Below are 20,994 nucleotides of genomic sequence, written 5' to 3' on the forward strand. Positions count from 1 at the left end.
AAGTAGTTGGAGGCTTTAAAAAAAAAATAAAAAAAAAAAAAAAGGTGATTCTCCTCCTCCTCCCGGCCTGACGCACGGGGAAATGGGAGGAGGGAGGCTGGGACACGCCTGCTCCGCTCCGCCCGGCGCTCTCCGCGCCCCGGCCCTGCCGCGGACCGGGCGGGGCGGCGGGGGACCCGGCGGGGGTCTCGCCGCGGGACTTGCGGGGCGGCAGGCACCCCGCCTTCGACCTTAAATATTTGTGTCGAGAAAGCGAGGCCACCTTCCTTTCCAGGATCTTCTCGCCCATACAATTGCAGGTTCCCAGCCCCAGTTCTTACTTTTCACTAATCACTAAATAACCATCCCTCACCCCAAGGTTTGCATCACAACGCTGTTGTATGAGCATAAGCGTTTACTCATAAGCGTAGACGTAACGTGCACCATCAGAAATACTTGGCACTGGGTGTTTCCCATGTTAAAACTTTATCTGTCCGAAAAAGGAATAGCTCGGAGAGCCAGGCAGCAGCCAGCAGCTGAAGTGACCTGTGAGGAGCAGACTGAGAGGAGCTCCACAAGGCTCAGTAGTGTGGCTTTAAAGCAGTAGTAAATAGACTGGTAGTAAATGGAAAAAATAAATAAAAAAAAAACAATTTAAAAAAAAAAGAGACAAAACCAGACAACAAATCATCCCTGGGGAAAAAAAAAAAAAAAACAGCTGTAGTTTTGACAAGAAATGCTTCAGAAGGAAACTCTCCAGTTTTCTGTTTCTATATATGCAAATTTTCTGCAATTTAGTGCTGAAGCTTCATATTAACACAGGGACCCTGTGTTTTGTTACTCAGTAGGATCAACTCCTATTCTGGTTTGGTTTCCCCAACCCAGATCTGTACAGGAGGCAGAGAGGGCTGAAGATGGGCCCCCCAGCTCTGAAGCCCGTGATGCCACGCGTGCAGGTATTTGCTCAGATTCCTGGTAGATAACTGCACAGCAAACCCATGCATGCCTTCAGCTACTTCTAGTGTATTTTAAGAAACACATGAAACTCTTGTGCAGGATGACTCATAGCATAGCAGTCCCATTAATGCATTTAAACATAAAACGCATATGCCATAAAGGGCTATCCCAGGGCCTGCATTTCTTTCTTTTTTTTTCCCCAGAAATAAAATTCCATTAATGCCTGCAGATTGTTTCTGAGTGATTCACCACAACTCTCAAAGCACACTATTTTATTTGGTTCCTCTTATAGGTAAAACACATGCAAGTATCTATCAGACCTTTTGTTTTACTTTTCCCTTCCTGGAAGTTTAATGATTGGAATGCTGCTGCTGGGTGAATTTAGCTGGTAGGATGCCACATGTGTGGGCTGCTTCCTACATCTGAGACAGCACAAGGTGCAGCGGGGGGAAGGTTATCAGTACCTTTGGGGACAGGGGAAGGGTGCAGACAAAAACAAATGGGTGCAGACAAAACAGCAATGGACCTGCATAAAGGTTCTCATGGGCATTCGTAGTGTGTATCAGTGTCCCCTGTAGCTCCCTCCGAACTGAGATGCAGTGTGAGCAGGAATGAAGGTGTCAGTGTCCTCTCCCAAATCTCCTGTGTCAGCTGATTGTCCCTGCTGGGGAGAAGGGCCATACCGAGGATCTGCTGCATACACTGCTGGAAGCTGCTGTCCTTCATCTGCCCAGCCTCCCATCCACTTAAAACCTCTAAGTCCACCCCATGGGGACACAGTGGCACCTGAGCACAGTGCTTGGTTCAAGCTACTGGCAGCCAGCTGGGGATGGCACCCACTGGTCCTGAGGAAGGCAAAAAAGCACCTCTTGTCATCCTGGCTCCCCCAACACACCTGGCATGTGAGGAGAGCAGAGGTACACACAGCATTGTACCTCACAGTCCTGCCACATTCTCCTGGTGCCTGGGCAGCCTTTTCTCACAGGGTATGCTCTCTATGTGTGTCCCTGCTAACTGGAGCCCTAAAACTGGGTGTGCAGTCCCCAAAGGCCAGGAAAATATAACCCCTAGGACATTCATCCCAGAAACACTGGTGGGTGCCCTCTTCTAGTTGACTGTATAGACTAAACTACAGTTGACTGTCTACATGTGACTAAGAGAAACCAAAGCTTAAATCTCCCAGGTCTTTGGAAAACAGGTGAAGTTCTTGACAGAAGGAAACCTTTGTTGCTTCTTTATAGTGCCTGGCATGATGTCAGGTACTCAAAGCCTTAATGCCATGGCTAAACATATAGTAGCAAATATTACTCAAGTTAGTCTTATGTTTTGGGTACAGAACATAGGAAAAAGTCCACATCCAGACTCTCCTCCATCCCCACCAATTCAAGATACAGAGCAGAGAAGTGATTCCCACTTTGGCTTTTCTGGTTTTTCTAATTTTGGCCAAAATGAAAAAAAAAAAAAAAAAAAAAGAATGCCAAGGATGTTGTCTGATGACCTGCATGGGATGCTCTTTCTCAAAGGGCTGAACTGAAACTTGTCCTCCTTGCCCATCTCTGCCAGTGCTTGCATGCAGCCTTGGTGTGGTTAGGAACCAGTGCTGAGAACAGGAGCAATTCCAGGAAGAGATTTGTGAAAAACTGTTGCAACATTTCAGTATTGTAAGATTTTTGCAGAAAATGGAGCTACCACACTTGACATAGCAGCCTTGTGTTTGTTGCCATCACACCACTGGCTTTTAATCATGCAGACTTATCTCCTGCATTAGTCTCCTCCTGAAATCAAAAGCTATCTTTGGGGTATTCCTTCTATTCCCTGCACAAGCCTTCATCATTCCATCTCCTCGTTCCCCCAAAAAGACTTTTCAGGCTCTACTTGCTTAGTGTGATGAGCACTGTCATGGTAATTCCCAGTTGTGCCTGTGGTGAATTTGAGCCTGAATGGCTTTACAGCCCTTCAAAATGAACCAGAGCCATGTTACACATCTCCAGTGGACAGCACTGAAAATCATTGTGGAGCACAGATCAGTGCACAATTACAGTCCTAATGCTGGGATAAAACATTGACTCTGTGGATGAGTCCTGCTATCCAAGTGCCAGAAAAAATAAACTGCTGTGAGCCAGCAGAATACAAGGAACCATCACTCAGCCCTGGTGTTCCAAAGGGACTTGGTACCTGTGAGGTGGGCAGGGATGACCTTCAGAAGTACAGTTCAGTAGTCTTCATGCTTGGCAAAGGACAACAGTGTGCAACAGGCACCTTTCCCAATACTACCAAAGTCTGAGGAGCTCTCAGTCAAAGAACATTGCAAAATCTTTACAAAAATTAGATCCTGCCTTGGAAAAGGCCAGTCAAAGCAAGCAGGACTGCTTGCTGTATCCTCGCTTCCTGGAGTCCCAGCTGCTATGCAAGGATCTGGGACTGCAGCAGAAAAAAGAGCCTGTGGGATGTGTATCACAGAATGGGCACGTCCTAGCAGAGGGAAGGGTCTTACCCAGAAGAGATTTGCCAGAACTGTGGCAAGGTGAATATAGCTCTTCATATATTTTCTCTCTTTTTTGAAACAGACAAGCAGCTTAGTGCATCTGTGAGATGAAGACTGAAGAATCCAGAATTCCTGGTGCTCAGGCATTGATCCTCCCATTCCTGTTATTTTATTTAAGGGAATTTTTGTTATGTGGTTTTCAAGCATCTACCTGCCTTGCCCTCAGCCAGTGCTTACACTCACCTGAGCAGCTGCTTTTCCTTACATGCTCCCAAAATTATCACTGTTGCTCCAGTTCTCTGACCCTTTATCTCTATAACTAGAGCAGCCAGAGGCAATGAGAATTGTGTAACCATCTCCCCACTTCCCAAGTGCTTGGGACAGGTCTGGTAACTTTGATAGTATGTCTCATGGGACACACAGAATAAATCTCTATTAGATTAGGGCACTTATAAATAAATTGGCTGCTTGCTACAGAAAAAAAGAATGAAAAGGTCTTTATTTTAGTTAATGGATGAGAGAGGCAAGGAACACAAATATTTTGGCTAACATTAAACTATTGGTAAAGGATGAAAAATCAATACCTTTATTTTAAAAGTTATCTGAAGCCATATAATGAAAATTAACTACTGCTAGATTGAAAGCCAATAATTTAAAAACAGCATGTCATCTATAATCTAATGGTGTACAGAATTACCCTGCACAGATGGGGCTCAAAGAGTAGTCGTATGGCCAGGTGATAAAGAAGTAAAAGTAATGTTTTTTATAGCAGAACAGCATCTGTGATAACCCACAGCCATCCTCAGACACTGTGGAACTTGGCAGCAGATTAACCACTGAGATATAAAACACATGACAAGCACGTAGTGACATCAAAAGGAGTGCAATGTAATGGTGTTCAGATGTCTCCCCTCAAGCCCACACAAAGCTGCTCTGAGGGCTGCTGCAGCTCAGAACTCTCAATGATTCCCTTTTGATAAGCCTGTTGTTATCAAATCCAAGGAGTCTTATGAGCAGCACCTCCTGACTTTGTTCCTCTGCTAACTGAAGAGCATGAAGGCTTCTTCTGTTGCCTGAAAGACGTGTGAAGGTTCAGGTTTTAGACCTCAAATCCTGTTTTGACTTCAGAAGTTGATTGCACAAGCGGACAGTGAATGAGTGTCTCCGTTTCCCTTGCGGTCAGAGAAGATCCTATTCATACTGAGTTTACAAGCAAACACTTCCTTTGGTAAGCTTCCCGTGCAATTCAATTCATGTGCGTGCTTTCAGGCTCTGTCTTTGGGTCTGGACTAACATCAGAACAAGCAAGAGAGGCAGGCTCTCTTCTCAGCCCACCACAGCCTTTTCTGCAGTGCTTTGAAATGATGAAACACACTGTGTTTTCTGCACGCTGCTGCAGTCCTGTCAAGTCACAGTGATTATTCATGCATCAAGAGGCTAAGCACAGACATGGGTATCTACTGGATGATGTACACCCATTCCAGAGTTTTACTTGCTTAACAATCAATCTAATGTTTTTGCTCTTTACATTTACTGGCTGGGAGCCTAGAATCTGCTGGCTCCTACACACAGGATTCTCCTCTGAGCATTCTGTGACCACGTCAGATGTTTGAAATATTATGTATTAACAATAAGTACTTTATGACCAGCAAATAAATTATTATTTATGGAAGACTTGGAATTTGCCGTCAGTACTCGTCTGTACCTGTAGTGAGGAGCCATCAGCTTAAGGCTTTGGCTGTAGTAACAGAAAGGAAGACCTGTCCTTGGGACATTCTTACATTTTCCATTCCAGGAAGTCCTTTTCTAAGTGCATCTTCTTCACTGTACAATAAAGCACTATCCATTAGGCAAATGTTTAGTTAATGGACACAGCGGGATCCATACATGAAGATTTTTAGGGAAAGTGAAGATTAAGATTCACTTGAAATGACAGTGAAATTTAATAAAGTTGCACAGTGAATTCTAAGCTAGTTCTGGCCACAATACTAGAGCTATTCTTGAGAAAAATGTCATGAGGTACTTGTGACCACAGGTAGGTAAGACCTTTGTCATCAGCCACTCATGAGGAAACATGAGTATCCAAGAGGACATTGTCTAAAATAAGGCAGTGTGTTGGCCTTGGCTGTTGAGTCATCAGTATCACTTCCTGCAGCCCCTGCTTTTGCTCCGGGTATTTCTCAAGGGAGCACTGACTTGGTCTTTTTGATTGGTCTAGAATGAATAAGATCAGGGCTTCAGAGCAGTCATGATGAATATGTCCTTGATTCAGAGAAATGCACACTCCTTTTAGCACAAGTGTGCTAAATCTTCCATGAGATGCCTGCCTGATTAGTTTTTATCTTTGTCATGGCTTCACTGATTTGAAAACTTCAGACTCTCTAGTTGTAAAATGGAGAATTCACAGGAAGAATCTGTTCAAGTGAGAGAGCAAGCTTAAGTGAGCAAGTGTTAATGGCTTGTGCCTCAGGGTATCACTGAAAGCTGTTGTATGTGGATCTCTCTTGCCTTTAATTCACTGTTTGCCTAGACATTTCTTTAAACCCTCAAAATACTGTGTGGAACTTCTCTAGCAGAGACAAATTCTCACCAGGTTTCAGTGACAGATCCTTCTTAGCTAGACTAAGGTTTGCTGCATTTGTAAAGCACACCTTATGGAAAAAGAAAGAAAAAACAACCACCTGACCTCTGAATTTCTTTTTAAAAATATCATTGCAAAATTTCTGACGTCAGATAATGAGACACAAATTACCCTGTGAACTGTTAACATATGCCTGTTTACATATGATATCTTATAGCCAAAGCAGATTAAGATTTGAAGGTTTAACTGCTGTTGAGTTTCCACTTCTGTGAATCATACAGATCATACAGCTTATTCATCATGGGCACTTATTTTTATTCTTTAACTCTTTCAAGCTATTTCTTCCCAGAGCAGAGTTTAGGGGTAATGTGGGACACATAGGAACAGAGAGATCACAACTGCACAAGAAACCCTGAACTTTGCAAATGAAAGAGCAGAAAGCTGCCATAAACTGCAGCCACCCCAGTGAATCAGTAGTGGTTTGTATCTTGCCTTCCCCACTTGTCACAGTTAGTCTGTCCTTCCACCTAGTTAAAAGCCAGCTGCCATGGATGCTGATGGCCAACCCTGGAATCTTTCAATTTAAGGAGGAAAATTACTTGTAAGAACCAACAGAAGAGAAGTGGCCATGACAAAATCAGCAGGATGGCTCAAGTTCCACATTCAAAGAAAAAAAAAAAAACCAAACAAAAACATTAATCATACTAGGATTCCTTGGATGCTATGTTATAGTTTAAATTCAGAAATGCCAAACATTTTGGTGACAATTTATTTCAGCAAACACAGGCAGTTTATTCTAGCACTTGAATGTGTGTGGTGCATCACTAATTGTAAAGGGACTCAAGTACTCTCACCAGCAATGCTGACAAAATTGAAAGAGTATCTGTCTTTTTCTGGATAACATCTCAAAGAGGCATCTCTGTTGATAAAAGAAAGAAACCTACCTCTATTTAAATACACATGCCTATTCACCTCAGATGTGATTGTTATTAAAGCTAGGCAGGCCAGTGCTGCCAAAAATCACTCCATTTCTTTCAGGTGAAACCAAGAAGGATTTCAGAACTCAGGCTGCACTTCACTTGTTGTTCAGATTCTGTGATTCACTAACACTGCCTGGCTCAGGCTAGCAAAGGAGAGAAGGAAGATGTTGTAGTTTGAAGCAGAAATACGAACATCCAAAAATACCTTTCCTCTTGGAGTTGCCGTGACTGTTTGTTCTTTTCATTTAAAGTGTTGCTTCAGATTTGTTTGGTTTTTTTTCTCCCAGCTGCATCATCTTAAGCAGGCAGTCCACCTTATTACCTGTGGATTAGCTAACAGAGGCTGAGAGCAGCACTGTGATGGGTCAAGCCTCTTTTCACGAAGGACAACAAGGTGTAACCAAGACAGCAATCTCCCTCACAGCATTACTCACTGGAACATGAGGGCAACAGACCATACCAGGAACTGCAGCAATCCAAGGCTATACTGGTACAAATGCCACAGGTAGCAAACCAAACCTGCTGCCACCAGTTTGTTGGTAGGAATCTGGGTATAATTTACCATTTGTAATGCCATGTGTTACTGGAGGACACACTCAAGCAACCCAGACACCTACACAAACTAAATTTGAGGAGCAACACTTGTGGCCATGGAAAATGTATGTACATCTTTGCATCTGAAGACTTGGGAGGCTGGTTATCACTAGGGATTGAATTAGATCCAAGAGGACAATCTTAATGCACCTCTGCCAGAAACTGCAGAGCTTGTTTAACCAATGCAAGTTTCTGTTTCTAACTATTCCGCTTAGAAATGGTTAGAGAATAAATTTAACCACAAACTTAAAGATAAAACAAAAAGGACATTCCCTCCCCATCCCTGTTTTTATTTTTTAAAGCTATTGTTAACATCCTCCCCCTGTGGTATTTAACTGAAAAATGGTGACCCACCCTAAAAACTGCAGGTTTGAGCCCTGAAGTATCTTAAAAGGGACCTGATTTTACACATAAAAATACAAACAAGTGCATACTGCTCAACCACCACACAGTCCTTTTCAGCTATTTCAGCTGGGCTTCCGTGGCAGAAGCACCCACACTCACTTGGGAAAGGATGGACCTCAGAGGTTAGACCACATAATGAAAATCAGCTAGCCAATTCCCATGAAGTGTTTTGAACACAAAAGCCCAGTGCAAGTAATAATAGTTCAGTTCTCTTTTTCAGCTATGAAATCAGCTTGCAGATTAATATTCTTCAATTACAAAATAACAATTTTCAGCTTGAAGTGGTTTGTGCTCTTAAGTGCAATTGGGGTTAATAATGGTCTATGAAAAGAGTGCTGTTAGCAAACAGTAACCCAGAGTGAAAACCTTAGCATATGGGTACCTCAGCTACAATTGTACATTAAATGTTAGATTGTAAATTCAGAAAAATTACATAGGAAAATACCATCTAACCCACTAAGGATCCCAAAGCTCAAAGAAACCTGTATTTTGTGCTTACAAATGTCAAGAGATAATTGTCATCTGCCTGCCAAGGCAGCTCCTTTACCTATGGCAATTTCTAACTCATGTATATATATGCTTTATCTGCCTGATGTGTTCAGATCAATTTAGGCAATAAACAGTGTCACAAAGTTTAAGTTCTATTCTGGATCTGTGCCCCAAAGCATAGCTATCTGAAGCTTATATAAAAAGATTAACTGTTTTTCAACCCAAGGCATATGGTTTCAATATATTTGTACTATCTAAAATTTTGTTACTGGAATACCTCTGTAAAAAAATGTAGTCTTCCAGCCTAAAACATTAAGGTAAAACCTTCTGGGACTCCCAAATAAAAAATGCCTGAATTAAATGCTTCAGAATTCCAAAAGAAAAGCCTAAGTCAGGAGAGTTCAAAATTATAAAAAACAAGGACAAATCCTCAAAGCTGAGTGGTTGTTCTCTGTGGCCACAAACTAGGTGTAAGTGTGCAACACTTTCTGGAAGTTCATCTCCAAGGTTTGTGTTAAAACATGGGCATGGTCCCAAGCCCTGAAAATTGTGCTCCAACCATTCCCAGTAGTTACAGAGACAGTAACAGAACTATCTGCAATCCAGAGCAAAGCACTCATTATTACATGCTGGCAGGATCTTCATCTCTAATATGCTGAAGAAACTAGCACGTTGAAAAGGAAGTTTAAATGCTTTAAAACATACTTTATTTACAAAATGCAAGCCTTTAGAAATTCAGGAAGGTAGAAAAAACCCAAACAAGTTTAACTGAAATTCCTTATGTTCTTAAGTTCAAAAAATGCTTTCAGTTACAGTGGAGACTTTCAACTTTGAGTATAAATGAAACATTTAACAATGATTTACCTATAAATGAAACACTTAACAAATAACAATCAGTTATACAATCTATTTAGAATCAGTAACTTATCTCACAAGACCTCTAATAACAAATTTTCTTTGTGGCAGTAGCGTATCCAGCTCACGTGTCCAGTGTTGACCAGCTTTGTTTTTTCTGAGTGTCAATCATTCTTTTAAGTATTTCATCTTGTACAAGATCTGATCCTTTTACATCAACATGGCTACAGCCCATTTTAGGGCATCTGTTAAAAAGAAAAGAGAGACTCCATTAAATTGAAAGAATTGTATTTGTCAGATATAGGCTTTTGCATAACATCTGCTAGCTTTTATTTTTTTTTTAATCTGGAGGATTCACTCTTTTTCTCAGTTCCTTGTTACCTCTTGTCCTCTTCACCAGCGTTATGTGCAAAAAATAAATCTATCTCAACTGGTGAGAATCATCAGCTGAAGGAAGGAAAGAAGGTGCACAGTGAGAGATGAAACCTTCCACCTATGGATCACTCTCTTGCTTCAAGCACACAAGCTGCCTTCATCAGCAATGATAGCTGCACTGCATGGACACCTTTCTGTGTTGCTTTCTCTCTCTGCAGCCCTCTAAAAACTGCAGGTAGATACTGCTTACCTTACTAAACTGCAGTGGGGAAGTATAATCTTCACTGGCAGATAAGCAGGGAAATGATTTTCTAGGGAAACAAAAGGGAGTGAATCTTGCCACAACTGACTGGTGAATCAGAGGACTATCTAGTCGGTGTAAAAATCAACCTGACTTTTATGAGCTGTGAAAGCTCAGAAGGGAGAAATGGGGCCAAATTAACAGCCTCTAGATGATAATCAAGTACAAAATGTCTTACAACTACTTGAAACAGCCAGATAAAGACAGCAGGGTAAAAGATATTCAGGGACCAAAGGTCATTTTCCTTTGGTGGGGGCCCAAACATACACAGATGGTATCTATAGTAAGAAGTAGCACTTCTGAATTATTCCTCTCTTAGAGTAACTTTTGTCTGAGGTGCTGAACTTATTTACACTCAGTACTCATAACTTTTACTCCAGATTCATCCACAGGTTACTGTGTTTGTCATTGATCAGTCATTTAATTGCTCTGTGCCTCAGTTTTCCCATTTATCACCTTAATACAGCAATAGCTTGCCAGATTAATGAATAACAAGTGCTCTGAAAGCTTCCCACATTTCCTGTAAGCATAAAGTATTAGTATGTCCTTCCAGGCAGTGGAAAAAAGTGAGCAAACCAAGAGACGTAAGAGTTGCCTCAAGGAGTGTGTGACAAGTCTGTCAGCACGGGGCTGTGTGTACGTCAGCTGAGGCTGGCAGGCAGGCACTGCACTGCCAAGGGCACTGAAGGCATCCTGGGGATTCAAACTGGGAAGTACTTGTGAGGAAACAGCCACTCTGTGTCTGCAGAGTGAGCAACAACTCCGATTCCAGAGTCAGAGTAGTGAGGATCCTGCCCTGCTCTGCCAGGGCACCTGCTCCCACTGGAGTGTCCCTGGCAGGAACACAGCCCAGCAGCCACGCCAGGACACTGGGATACTGAAACAGGGCACTTGCTGCAACAGCTGGCTTGTCTTCTCACCACAGCAGTTTTCAAAGCAACTGCATTTTCATGAGAAAGTTTAAAATTACAGTAGGTTGGTCAGACTGGGCAGAGAAAACCAAGGAGTCCTTCTTAATTTAGTTACAGTGAAGCCGTGGCATTGCTCTGTGTGTACTTTTCTAGCACTGGAATAACTGCTGTAAAAATGGTAAGGCTGCCAGCTAAAAGCTCAATATTAAGAACTGCCAGCGTTCAGACTGCACAAATAAGTTTGGTTTGGGGATATGGTAGCTTTTAAAGCTGGGTGTTGCACAGCTGATATGAGTTTTGTAACTCCAGAGTTTCTCTAGTCTTCCATTTCTTAAAAGGTAAAATAAAATGCAGTCATGTGACCCCATGTGTTTTCAGCAGAGCTGAAACTTTTGATCCACTACAATTTCTCCTAAATTGACATTGTTCTGATAGATTTAACAACACAGAGAAATATTTAGCTACAAATATCCTAAATTCAGTATAAGAGAACGTATTCTTGTCATTGGGCTGTTGAGCACATGGTTTTTAGCCTCTCCCTATCCTCCAGAACATTCAGTTTCCTCCAACTTGAGAGCTATTACTCAATTCCTGTTCATTTTTCCAGCCAAATTTCTGTCCATCCATGTTGCTAGTTTTCTTGGTATATTGAAGCCATTCCAGATTTTTCCCTAGATTTTGTAACACAAGAAAGGTACTTCCATCTAGTTCTTCAAGCTGTTTTGACACTGAGACAGTGGCTGGGTATCCCAGCTTGGTTGGATGATTGGTTTTATAGCAGTGCTTTCCTGTAGCAGGGGAGAAACATGGAATAAAAACTTCAGCTCCACCTTTGTAACCCTCATGGAGGACTGTGTAGAGCATAACAGAAATGTCAGAGCAATACATGGAGGAAATAAGCTGCCTGTGGCATTATCTTCAGGGAAATCAGATTGCTGGTCTTTGACAGACCTTCCTAAGCAAACTGCACTTCGTTTAAGAAGTCTACAACTGGTACATTTCCATGAAGTCATCAGCCCCAGAGCAGGAGGGTCTAGCATAAATGGTGTAAAAACAAAGGTGAAATCAGTGATGAGATGATATGTCCTCTCAACTTCCTCCAAAAAACATTAGTGTTCAAGCCTCTGCTTTTTCTACTTTTTTTTTTTCTTAAAATCATTATCATTTTCAAATTTATTGTGGAGAATTTGAGGTTTAAAAATTCATCTGCTACATCTTGTCATTCAAAAAATATTTCCCATGTGGAAAAGTGACAGACTATTTTGGGGATATAAGGAAAGAATTATTTAACTGCATCATGGTAGGAACTGCACTGCACTATCTGATCTCGTTCTTAAATTCTGTCCTACCTAAAATGTTGTGGTTTAGTATTTCTCACTTTAACACTCAGTTATTATAATATTTCTGAGCTGTATCGGAATATAACTGCATAAGAAGGTGCACGGAGAAAATTTTTTTTCATTTACTTCAAGGCTTGCTACATAAGCAGTGGGAACAAATCAGCAACTAAATTTTAGGAAACTGAAGTCTCTCAGTTGGTCATGGCTGTAGAAATCTCTTTACTTCTGTTGTGCAGCTACAAGTGGCTGTAACTTGCAGCTGTAGCTGTAGTTCCTGAATATTTCCTTACATATTGTTTTCATTAAAAAGAAAAGCACCTTCACATGTCTAGTGCTAATGAGGAGGCTGTGACTTGGGCAGGTGCTGAAGCTTTACTTCCTGCAGCCTTTCCAATCCAAATACATTTCCTAGAGCAAGTGGAGTAGAATTCCACTTGCACAGCAAAGCAAATAGCTTTTCCACACATTCTTTTTAGATTACCGGACTTTCTTCTTTTTCTGCTTTTGAGTCTGGATCATTTCTAGGATGGCATCTTCTTCATAAATATGTCCACAGACTTTGTTCCGCACTGGCCTCTTCATTGTCACCTGTAATCAGGAGGGATTGATTTAAAGCAACCGATAATGCCCATGAAAATGCTTCTGCTGAGATTTTATGTGAAACAGCAGGAAGTGTGTTTGCCACTCAGACATGGCATTCCAGTCAAATTATGGGATGAGATCCTGCTTGGTAAACTACATTCCTACTTACATGGGTTTTCTTCCCAAGCAGTATTGCTCTTTTCTGAAAATGCTTAAAATTTATACTATTTTGTTGTTAAATGTAATGTTGTTTAACAGGTACTGCAGATTTGTAATAAACAAACCAGTGAAGAATATGAAATAACTATTTCCCTGTCAATTACTGTAGCAGTGATACATACCTGTGTAATGGGACAAATAAAGTTCATCTGACTTCGAGTCACGGCTATATCTTCATCAATTTGTTCAATGGTGTCAGTACCATGATCTGATTTATGAGAAAGTAGAATGGGAAAAAGAGAAAAAAATTGTTCGTTATTTAATGTAGACTGTCAATACTTAAAATAAGCTAATAAAAACCAACATTTGCCAAGCACTATCTCACAGTGATTTCTAAAATGCCACAGTTTGTTTCTGCACCACTCCATGAACAAGACACTGCAAAAAATACTGTACAAGAATGTATTTTAGAAAATGTGGATTTTTATATTATAACCACTTTGCATATGTTTGTGTGTGTGTGTGTGTGTGGCTATTTACAGGCAATGCCAGAAAGAAAGGCTGGGAAGGAGAGCAGACTGGCCTGAAGATATGCAAAACCTTTGGTATTCACTGTTCAAGTTCACCAAAACCCAGTTACACACAGATGAGTCCCCAGAAACAAACAAAAGATGAGGTGGAATGGATCTGGCAGTCCTACCCTCAATAGTTTGTGTTTGAGTGTCATAAATGGGCTTGCTGTATAGCCTGTACATACTGTACACACTTTAAAAGGAATTTGTACTACTTATCATAATGCATCATTTATAAAGTGATCCTGTTGTATTTTGATAAGGCTATAATTAGTGAAAAATAAAAGCCAGAAAGTGTCACGGACAACAGAAATGTTACTGAAGTGATCTTAAAGAGAAGGGGCAGAACGAAATTTCCGACAATTCCCAGAAAACACCCAGTGGCTCAATGCCAGGGAATGAAGGGCAGACAAATGAGAATAAAACAATCTAGAGCTGGAGGAGCTGCAGGTCCCCACCTTTACCAGAAGAAGAAAGTAAGGTATAAGCAACTTTGTACACTCAGGGGCATACCAACTAATGTTCCATGCAGAAGTTAGCCAAAGTCAAAAGCTGAGACATGGAAGCAGTTAAAGAAGAGACAAATATGTGTATATTTATATATATTTAGGGAGAGAGAGAGAGCTAAGTACAGACTTCATGAATTGCATATATGTTGTTTTATCTTCTAGCTCTCGTCTGTTATGGCAAATCTAGGCTTTTAGTTGAATGCATTTGTTTATCTTTGAATCTTATCTGTTAGTAACAGCAAACTTAACACCTGCCATAGCTTTCCATTCCTTTGGGGTACTTCTGCAATGCCTTTGCAGAGGCAGAGAAGGGCCTTAGGGTACAGTCCTCAAGGTGTCCCAAGCAAAGAGATCATTTTTCTTTCTAGCTGCACGAGCTGCACTCCAAGGGAGGAGTGAGAAGCACAAGTGAACACAGAGAGTTTAGAATTACTTCATGATTTCCCTTCTGCAGTGTCTCAGCTGGAGTTCCCTGTGCTGCTGTTGCACACTATCAGCCAATCTTTGCCTCCCTGGTATTCAGTCTTCCACATCTATTAAGGACCAGTGTTTCCTAACTTCTGGTCAGTACTGCATGCCTGTGTGATACCATCACCTTCCGGATGATACCAGCAGACATCACCATGGAGCAACCAAAACCTCTCACACCCAGCCTAGGCTGAGCTCGCTGCCCTGTGAGCCAGCAGCTCTGGCTGGGGGATTCTTGGCATTGATGTTGCAGCCATTGCTCCACCACAGCACCTTTTAGTATGCCAGGCCTATTTCCAGACCTTCCTCCCTAACAGAGCTTGCCTTCGTTTCCATTTCAATATTCCAAGCATTTAGGAATGTTTCTGACCCAGGTGCTCCAACCCCAGGTATTGGGGTTGGAACTAGATGACCTTTCAGGTCCATTCCAACCCAAACTATCTTATGATTCCACTCCTGTGAATACCATGGGAATACTCAGGGATTCATCAAGGATATTTCTGTGTCCGCTACTAAGGTCTCATGCAATAAACAGGGTGTGGATTCTGGGGGAAAAGGAGCCCAAAATGTCAATCATAATTTCAAGGCTTTAATCTCCAAGAATATTAAAATATCTTCATCAGATACTGACCACCTAACAAAGGCAAACACTTGCAAATCAGAAGGAAAAAGCAGGCACAATTTAACTATAAAACTAAAACTGCTATGGTATGGACACCAGAAATGCACTCGTGTTAGCCACCAATTTTCAGAAAAAAACTCTGTGACATATTTATTATTCTTAAATTGCTCATATATATGGTTTATTTATCATAAGTACATAGTATTTGAAGAAAGTACAACTTTTGCAGGGAAAAAGGGGGTTTTATAAATGAAGCTTTTGAAATACCAAGCTATGGGTGAAATCCCACTAAAACAGCAAGGCTAAGCAATATTGGAGTTATTGCCAGGTGGCAGCTTTGACATGGACTGTTTTACTTCAATATCATAATGATTTTTTTTTTTCCTACAAGGAATGCTAACAAAGAACAAGAGATTCAGACTGTCCTTAAATTCATGTAGCTGCAAATTTTGACATACTGCAGCTCTAATCTTTCCTGTGGAAAATATCACATTTTTCTATGTTGTACTTTGTTTCAACCCATGAATTTGGCAATTCCAATGTACCAGGGCATCACATCAGTCAGTGGCATTAAAAAGCATCAGTAATAGCAAGATCTAGGACAGGGAATTGTTTACAAAACATAATTTAAAAAAAAATCAATAAGTAGGTACCAAGGAAGGTGGGTGAATTTTTAAAATATGGGACTTGTGCCTGTGATTTTATTTCTAAAACCCAACACTATAAGATAAGCATGCAAGTGGCTTTTTCTGGAAGAGCATTCACCTCCTGACTTCGCTGAAGAGTCACCACTTCCCTCATCACTTCTGTGTATGTTCACCTAGGTACACACACAAGAATTTAGGAGACTATAGTGAAGCATCCAAGTTCAAAGATAAGAGCTCCAGTTGGGGTACTGGTGCTTGAGCCTCCCCTGAAGGCCTCAGGTCTCTAAATTATGTGAGTTAAATCCCAGGCTGGGGTAACTTCTTCCCATACTGGTTTCGGAGGTGATTCAGATGCCCCATGTTTAATGGTTGAAATTTCATTACTTGAGACCTAATCCTTGTAGGTGGGGTATATTAATCTTGGATTCAAACTGTCTTCTTGCTGCAATCTTATCTTAAACACTTCAGGTTGCACTTCATTTGCAAAGATTTTGTATACAGCCTATCAGAGTGGGGCCCTGGCTTCAAGAGGTGATCACAGTCCAAATGAATCATTATTTATAGTATTTCCTTTTCATAAGCAGCTAATATTTTTAAAAACAAATATGCAAGACTGGGATGATGCAAGTAATACCTCAAGCATGTCAATAGCAAATTATCATAAATCAGATAAGCCACCCACAGATTTTTTGTTATTGCTTGATGTTCTACATTACAGGAGAAGAAAGGAAAATCACTTTTTTTCAGTGACAGTAAATTTTGCAGACATTACACAAGACAAACACACATCCTAAACTGGTGAGAAAGATGCTCTAAACTGTAGATCTATAGCTGTAGCCTCATATTGGAAGATGTTTTCATTAAGGTCAAGGGATTTTTTTTTTTTTTTAACCAAATGAAATGTATGAAAATTTCAAGCATCTAAATTGCAAGTCTGACTATTCTACGGAAAGAAATAAAAATACTGGATCATACATATTTCAGCTAAGTCAGGTTATATTTTTATAAAATCGACTTTTCCTTGCAAATTAAAACCAGACGCAGAAAACACTAAGTTATTGTTCCCAAAATTCACATGTAGCCTTAAGTAACAGAAGTGCATACATCTATTTTGGTAGTCTGAGAGATCACATATTAAGTGCCTTAACAGTTTCTAGTTTTCCATTCCAGCCAACTGAAACATGTTATGAGTATTAGTAACACATTTTCTATCTCACTATCTCAGCAATGATGTTTACAGCTGTTGTAATAAAACTGCATTCTTATGAAGGTATCTATTTTTGGTAACATATCATAATGAATTTTGCAACTGCCAACTTTTTTTTACTTATTCAATTTTAATTAAAAACTGGTATGAATTTATATCTCTATCACTTCCATCTCTTGATAATATTGTGACTAACATGCCTTTGCTCTTTTACTGACTCTGCTGAGAAATACTCAGAACCTTTAAGCCTACTTTTAAAAATAGGAAAACCATAGTGCAGAGACATTAACTGCTGGATTGTGAATTATACTAAGCATAGATAATATCCATGTTAAAAAAACAGGAGAGGAAAATCCTCTCAACTGTCATTGTTATTTCTATGACCAAGAAACTGCTGTCTGCTCACTGCTCCCAGTGTCAGCAATGCCCTCTCCCCAATTTCTGATTCTCTAACCTGGTTCTCAGTGAATACGTGTTGCAATGTAAACTCAATTGATTTCTTTCCTTTTGTGCTGGGCTGTTCTGCCTTCTCACCTGCCACAGTCAGACACTAATCCTGAGAATCAAAGGGTAACGTTAAGCATGTGGGATTGAGTCTTTGTAAGCTTGAGCCACCAGACAGACAAGGTCTTGGCTCCCAAGAGGGTCTGTCTATTGTAGTGCTGACTCCATAGAAATAACAGCAACTCATCCAGGCTGGGAAAAATCCTATCTCAGAGCTCCAAGAAAAACATGAATGTTATGAGGACAAGTCAGATGCCAAGTGTTCCTGCCAGCAGGGCACAGAAAATAATGAAAGGTGGGGGAGGTGAAGGACTTTGTCACATCCAGGAGTTTTGCTCTAGGAGTCAGAAGGCATCTGGGGTGAGGAAAGGCCAGGGCCAAGTCTAAAGGAAGGACCTGACAGTGCTGAGAACACCAGGTAATGCTTGGAAGTGGCTCAGCATGCCCATCACTGCTCTGAATTTGAGTTAGCCTTCAGCCCAGAGAAGTCCAAAATAACTGTCCGTGTCCTTCCCTAGGGATGGATCTGCAGTAAATGCTGTAGGAGTGAAAGAAGAGGGGAAGCAGAGAGTAACACCTTCCTGGCAAATTCTCCCAGTCTCTAGCAATTTGTGGCCAAGGACTTCCTGAGTCAGAGGTAGTATCTTCATCCTTAATAAGCCCGGGAGTTTTCCTTCAATTAATTTGTCTAAACTTGGAGAGGGGAATTTTGTCCTGGACCTTTCAGCTTGATTAGAGACAGTTATCTTTGCTAGAAAGGTTAGCAACAGTTTAATTTTCCCTGAAAATTACTGCAGAGGCTGCAGGTTACAGTTTAATTTGATTTTTAAGAGGGAAAATAAGGTGTGCAAGCTACAGCTGCAGTCAAACAGTTCAAAGGCTTTGTGCTTTTTGCCAGAGGCATGCGATAGTTTAATTTGCCAACCGAGCCAAACTAGGCTTTGCATTAAAGTACATTACAATTTGATTACTTGCTGGTGTTGCAATACAAAGTTGATCTAAGGAAGGTGGCCTCTAACATGTTGCTCTAGATTGCAATTGCAAATTTACTTGCTCCTGCCCAGGCCAAGCAACTTGCTAGTCATTTACTGCCAAGTGCTTTGTATGTGCCCTGTTTGCCAGATACTTGTGTAAAAAGCACATAGAGGGGCATTTGGTCAATCCAAAATAAAATCCTGTAAATATAAGCCATTCTTATTTTCCTGGAGTGTGAAATACAAATTAGACTAATGTATTAGCAAACTTTTAGTTCCTTTATATAATAGTGAGGAAGGAAAGGGTCATGTCTTGCACTTAACATCAATCCTCTAAAAATTCCTTTAATGCCATCAAATTCACAGCACTTGTATATTTTACAGTATTTTGTCCCACTAAGCTACAGGGACTAAATACACTATTCTAAATGGAAATACTGTTCCCATTTTACCCATTCAATACTGATTAAAGCTGCTTGATGCCAGTTTTCCAGAATGGCCTTTAAATTAAGAGAAACTGTGATTTGATGGAAATGTTATTGGACAACTCTTACAGAAATAATGTAAATGAAGGAGATTGAAAGACACTTGCAGCTAGATACAATTTGCTGTCTTATATATTAATAATAAAAAGTGACTACAAATCCTAGGGAAAGAAAAAGCAACAAGAACTCCAGAAAACCCTGTGAAACCTCCAGCTCACACATTAATCAAAGTGAGAAGAGACCAACTTTGCCTTTAGATTTTGGGAAATTCAGACTGTTCCTACTGAATTTCAGTGGGAACTGTGTCTGTAGAACAGAAAGGATATCTTTGATTATAAACCACACAACTCAAACAATTTGGTAAGCAAACAGAGAAGAAGCTTTCTTGCTCTTTCTGTATTTGCAAAAAATAATGAGAAATCCACACTTCAGATTCCTCCGATGACATTTTAAACTGCAGTTTCCTCATTGCTGCTGCTTGGACTCGATCTGAAGCAGCTTCTGGGGGAGATGAAGATTACCTAAAAAGATGTCATGAAGGCTCATCAGTAAGCTCGGAGGAGCTACTGTTTCTGGAAAACCTAAGGTGGTCATATTTTTTCCATCTTAACTACCATCACCCACAATGACATGTAAACTTAAGAAGCAGGTTAAGTACCACAGACTTGCTGAAAATAAACCAAACTGATAAACAGACTGCTTAAATGACCAGGAAACTCTAGGTCTACATGAATGCATGCCAGACATGTGACAATGGAACAAAAGTATTAAGGATGCCACAGTATGAGCAAAACATGAAAACTGGAATATCTTATGAGGAAAAAATATATTAGACACAAGCTACTAGAATAATTTTTATTACTTGGGCTTTCTCATGCTTTTCAGAAGCAAAAAGGCTGAGTAATCACTGTTTCATGCAGTATAATGTATAAAGGCAACTGCCATGCTTAGAGAGCATAATTTCATGTATCAGAGATGAGAAGAATATCACACACATTTAAAAAATGAAGAAATTCACTCCAGGCACATGAAAGAAAAAGTTGCAAAAGATGCAACCAGAAAAAAAAAAAAAAAAGCCTACCATTTCATTAGAAGATGAACCACTTTCCATTACTAACATTGTGGTCAGAATCTGGAATGTCACTGATGCAATGCTAACCATCAAATGACATGAACGTGTAGGGCTTGCCTACACAGGGAAGTTGTTGCAAAATAAGTGAGGGTGTGAATACAGAATGCATTAACTACTTGGCACTAACTCAGTGTGTGGACACTCCTATTCTGCACTAGGAGTGCCTTTTGGCTGTTTAGCCTAATCCACTTCCACACTGGACTTGAGGAAGGCACTGTTAATCCTGGGCTGGAGTAGTGAGAGGACAGCTGTTGGTATTGACAGCAGAGAGAAGGCCCACCCATTTTTGCAGAAGTCCCTAGCAGTCCCTGGATGGTCTCCTCTGTAAATTTACCTCATATTTTCTCAGAACAGTCCATTGCAAGTATTCGCTACAAGCAGAAATCATGTCTATGACATCTGTTAACAAAAGGTAATGTCATGTATCTTGTAACCCCTGTGGCTGGGAGTCACTTTGCCTATTTCAGTATGACATTTGTGCATTCTTGTAGACATTCATTTCTAAAAAGGTGAACTGGTGAGGGCTTTTCAGGTGGAACAAGCTTCTGCTAGAATATGCTCCTGAACAGAACTGTTCCAGGATAATGGACAGAAAAGAGCAGTGATGGGGCAAGCAGAGCTGATAGCAGGGTCCCTAGCAGTCCATCCAACAGGCTGCTATGGAACCAGTGAGCAGAAAACCCCCCAGCTACACCAAATGATCCTACCCCAGGAAAATTATCACTCAGATTACCATTTCAATCTGTCTCTTCACCTTCTCCTCACAAGACTTTTTGACAAAGACTTCACTGTTTTCCTATTCTAAACAGCTCTCTGAAAACACCTTAGAATACTGTGCCCTGGTGCCAGGAGAGTCGTGAATACAGACACATGGAGTTTGT

At 40.7% G+C, this 20,994-nt stretch overlaps 1 protein-coding gene across 1 annotated transcript in view; it reads right to left on the bottom strand.

Annotated features, from left to right (window-relative positions):
• Positions 1-9,160: 9,160 nt before the first annotated feature.
• Positions 9,161-20,994, bottom strand: part of NSMCE2 (NSE2 SUMO ligase component of SMC5/6 complex) — a 132,342-nt gene continuing 120,508 nt past the window's right edge. Inside the window, exons 5-7 of the mRNA XM_021542346.3 lie at positions 13,176-13,261; positions 12,734-12,840; positions 9,161-9,570 (exon numbers count right to left, since the gene is read on the bottom strand). Coding sequence (XP_021398021.2) covers positions 9,450-9,570; positions 12,734-12,840; positions 13,176-13,261 — 314 coding nt within the window. The 3' untranslated portion in view covers positions 9,161-9,449. The remainder of the gene's footprint in view (positions 9,571-12,733; positions 12,841-13,175; positions 13,262-20,994) is intronic.

The sequence above is a fragment of the Lonchura striata genome, chromosome 1 (assembly GCF_046129695.1).
Source record: "Lonchura striata isolate bLonStr1 chromosome 1, bLonStr1.mat, whole genome shotgun sequence".
Lineage (NCBI taxonomy): Eukaryota > Metazoa > Chordata > Aves > Passeriformes > Estrildidae > Lonchura > Lonchura striata.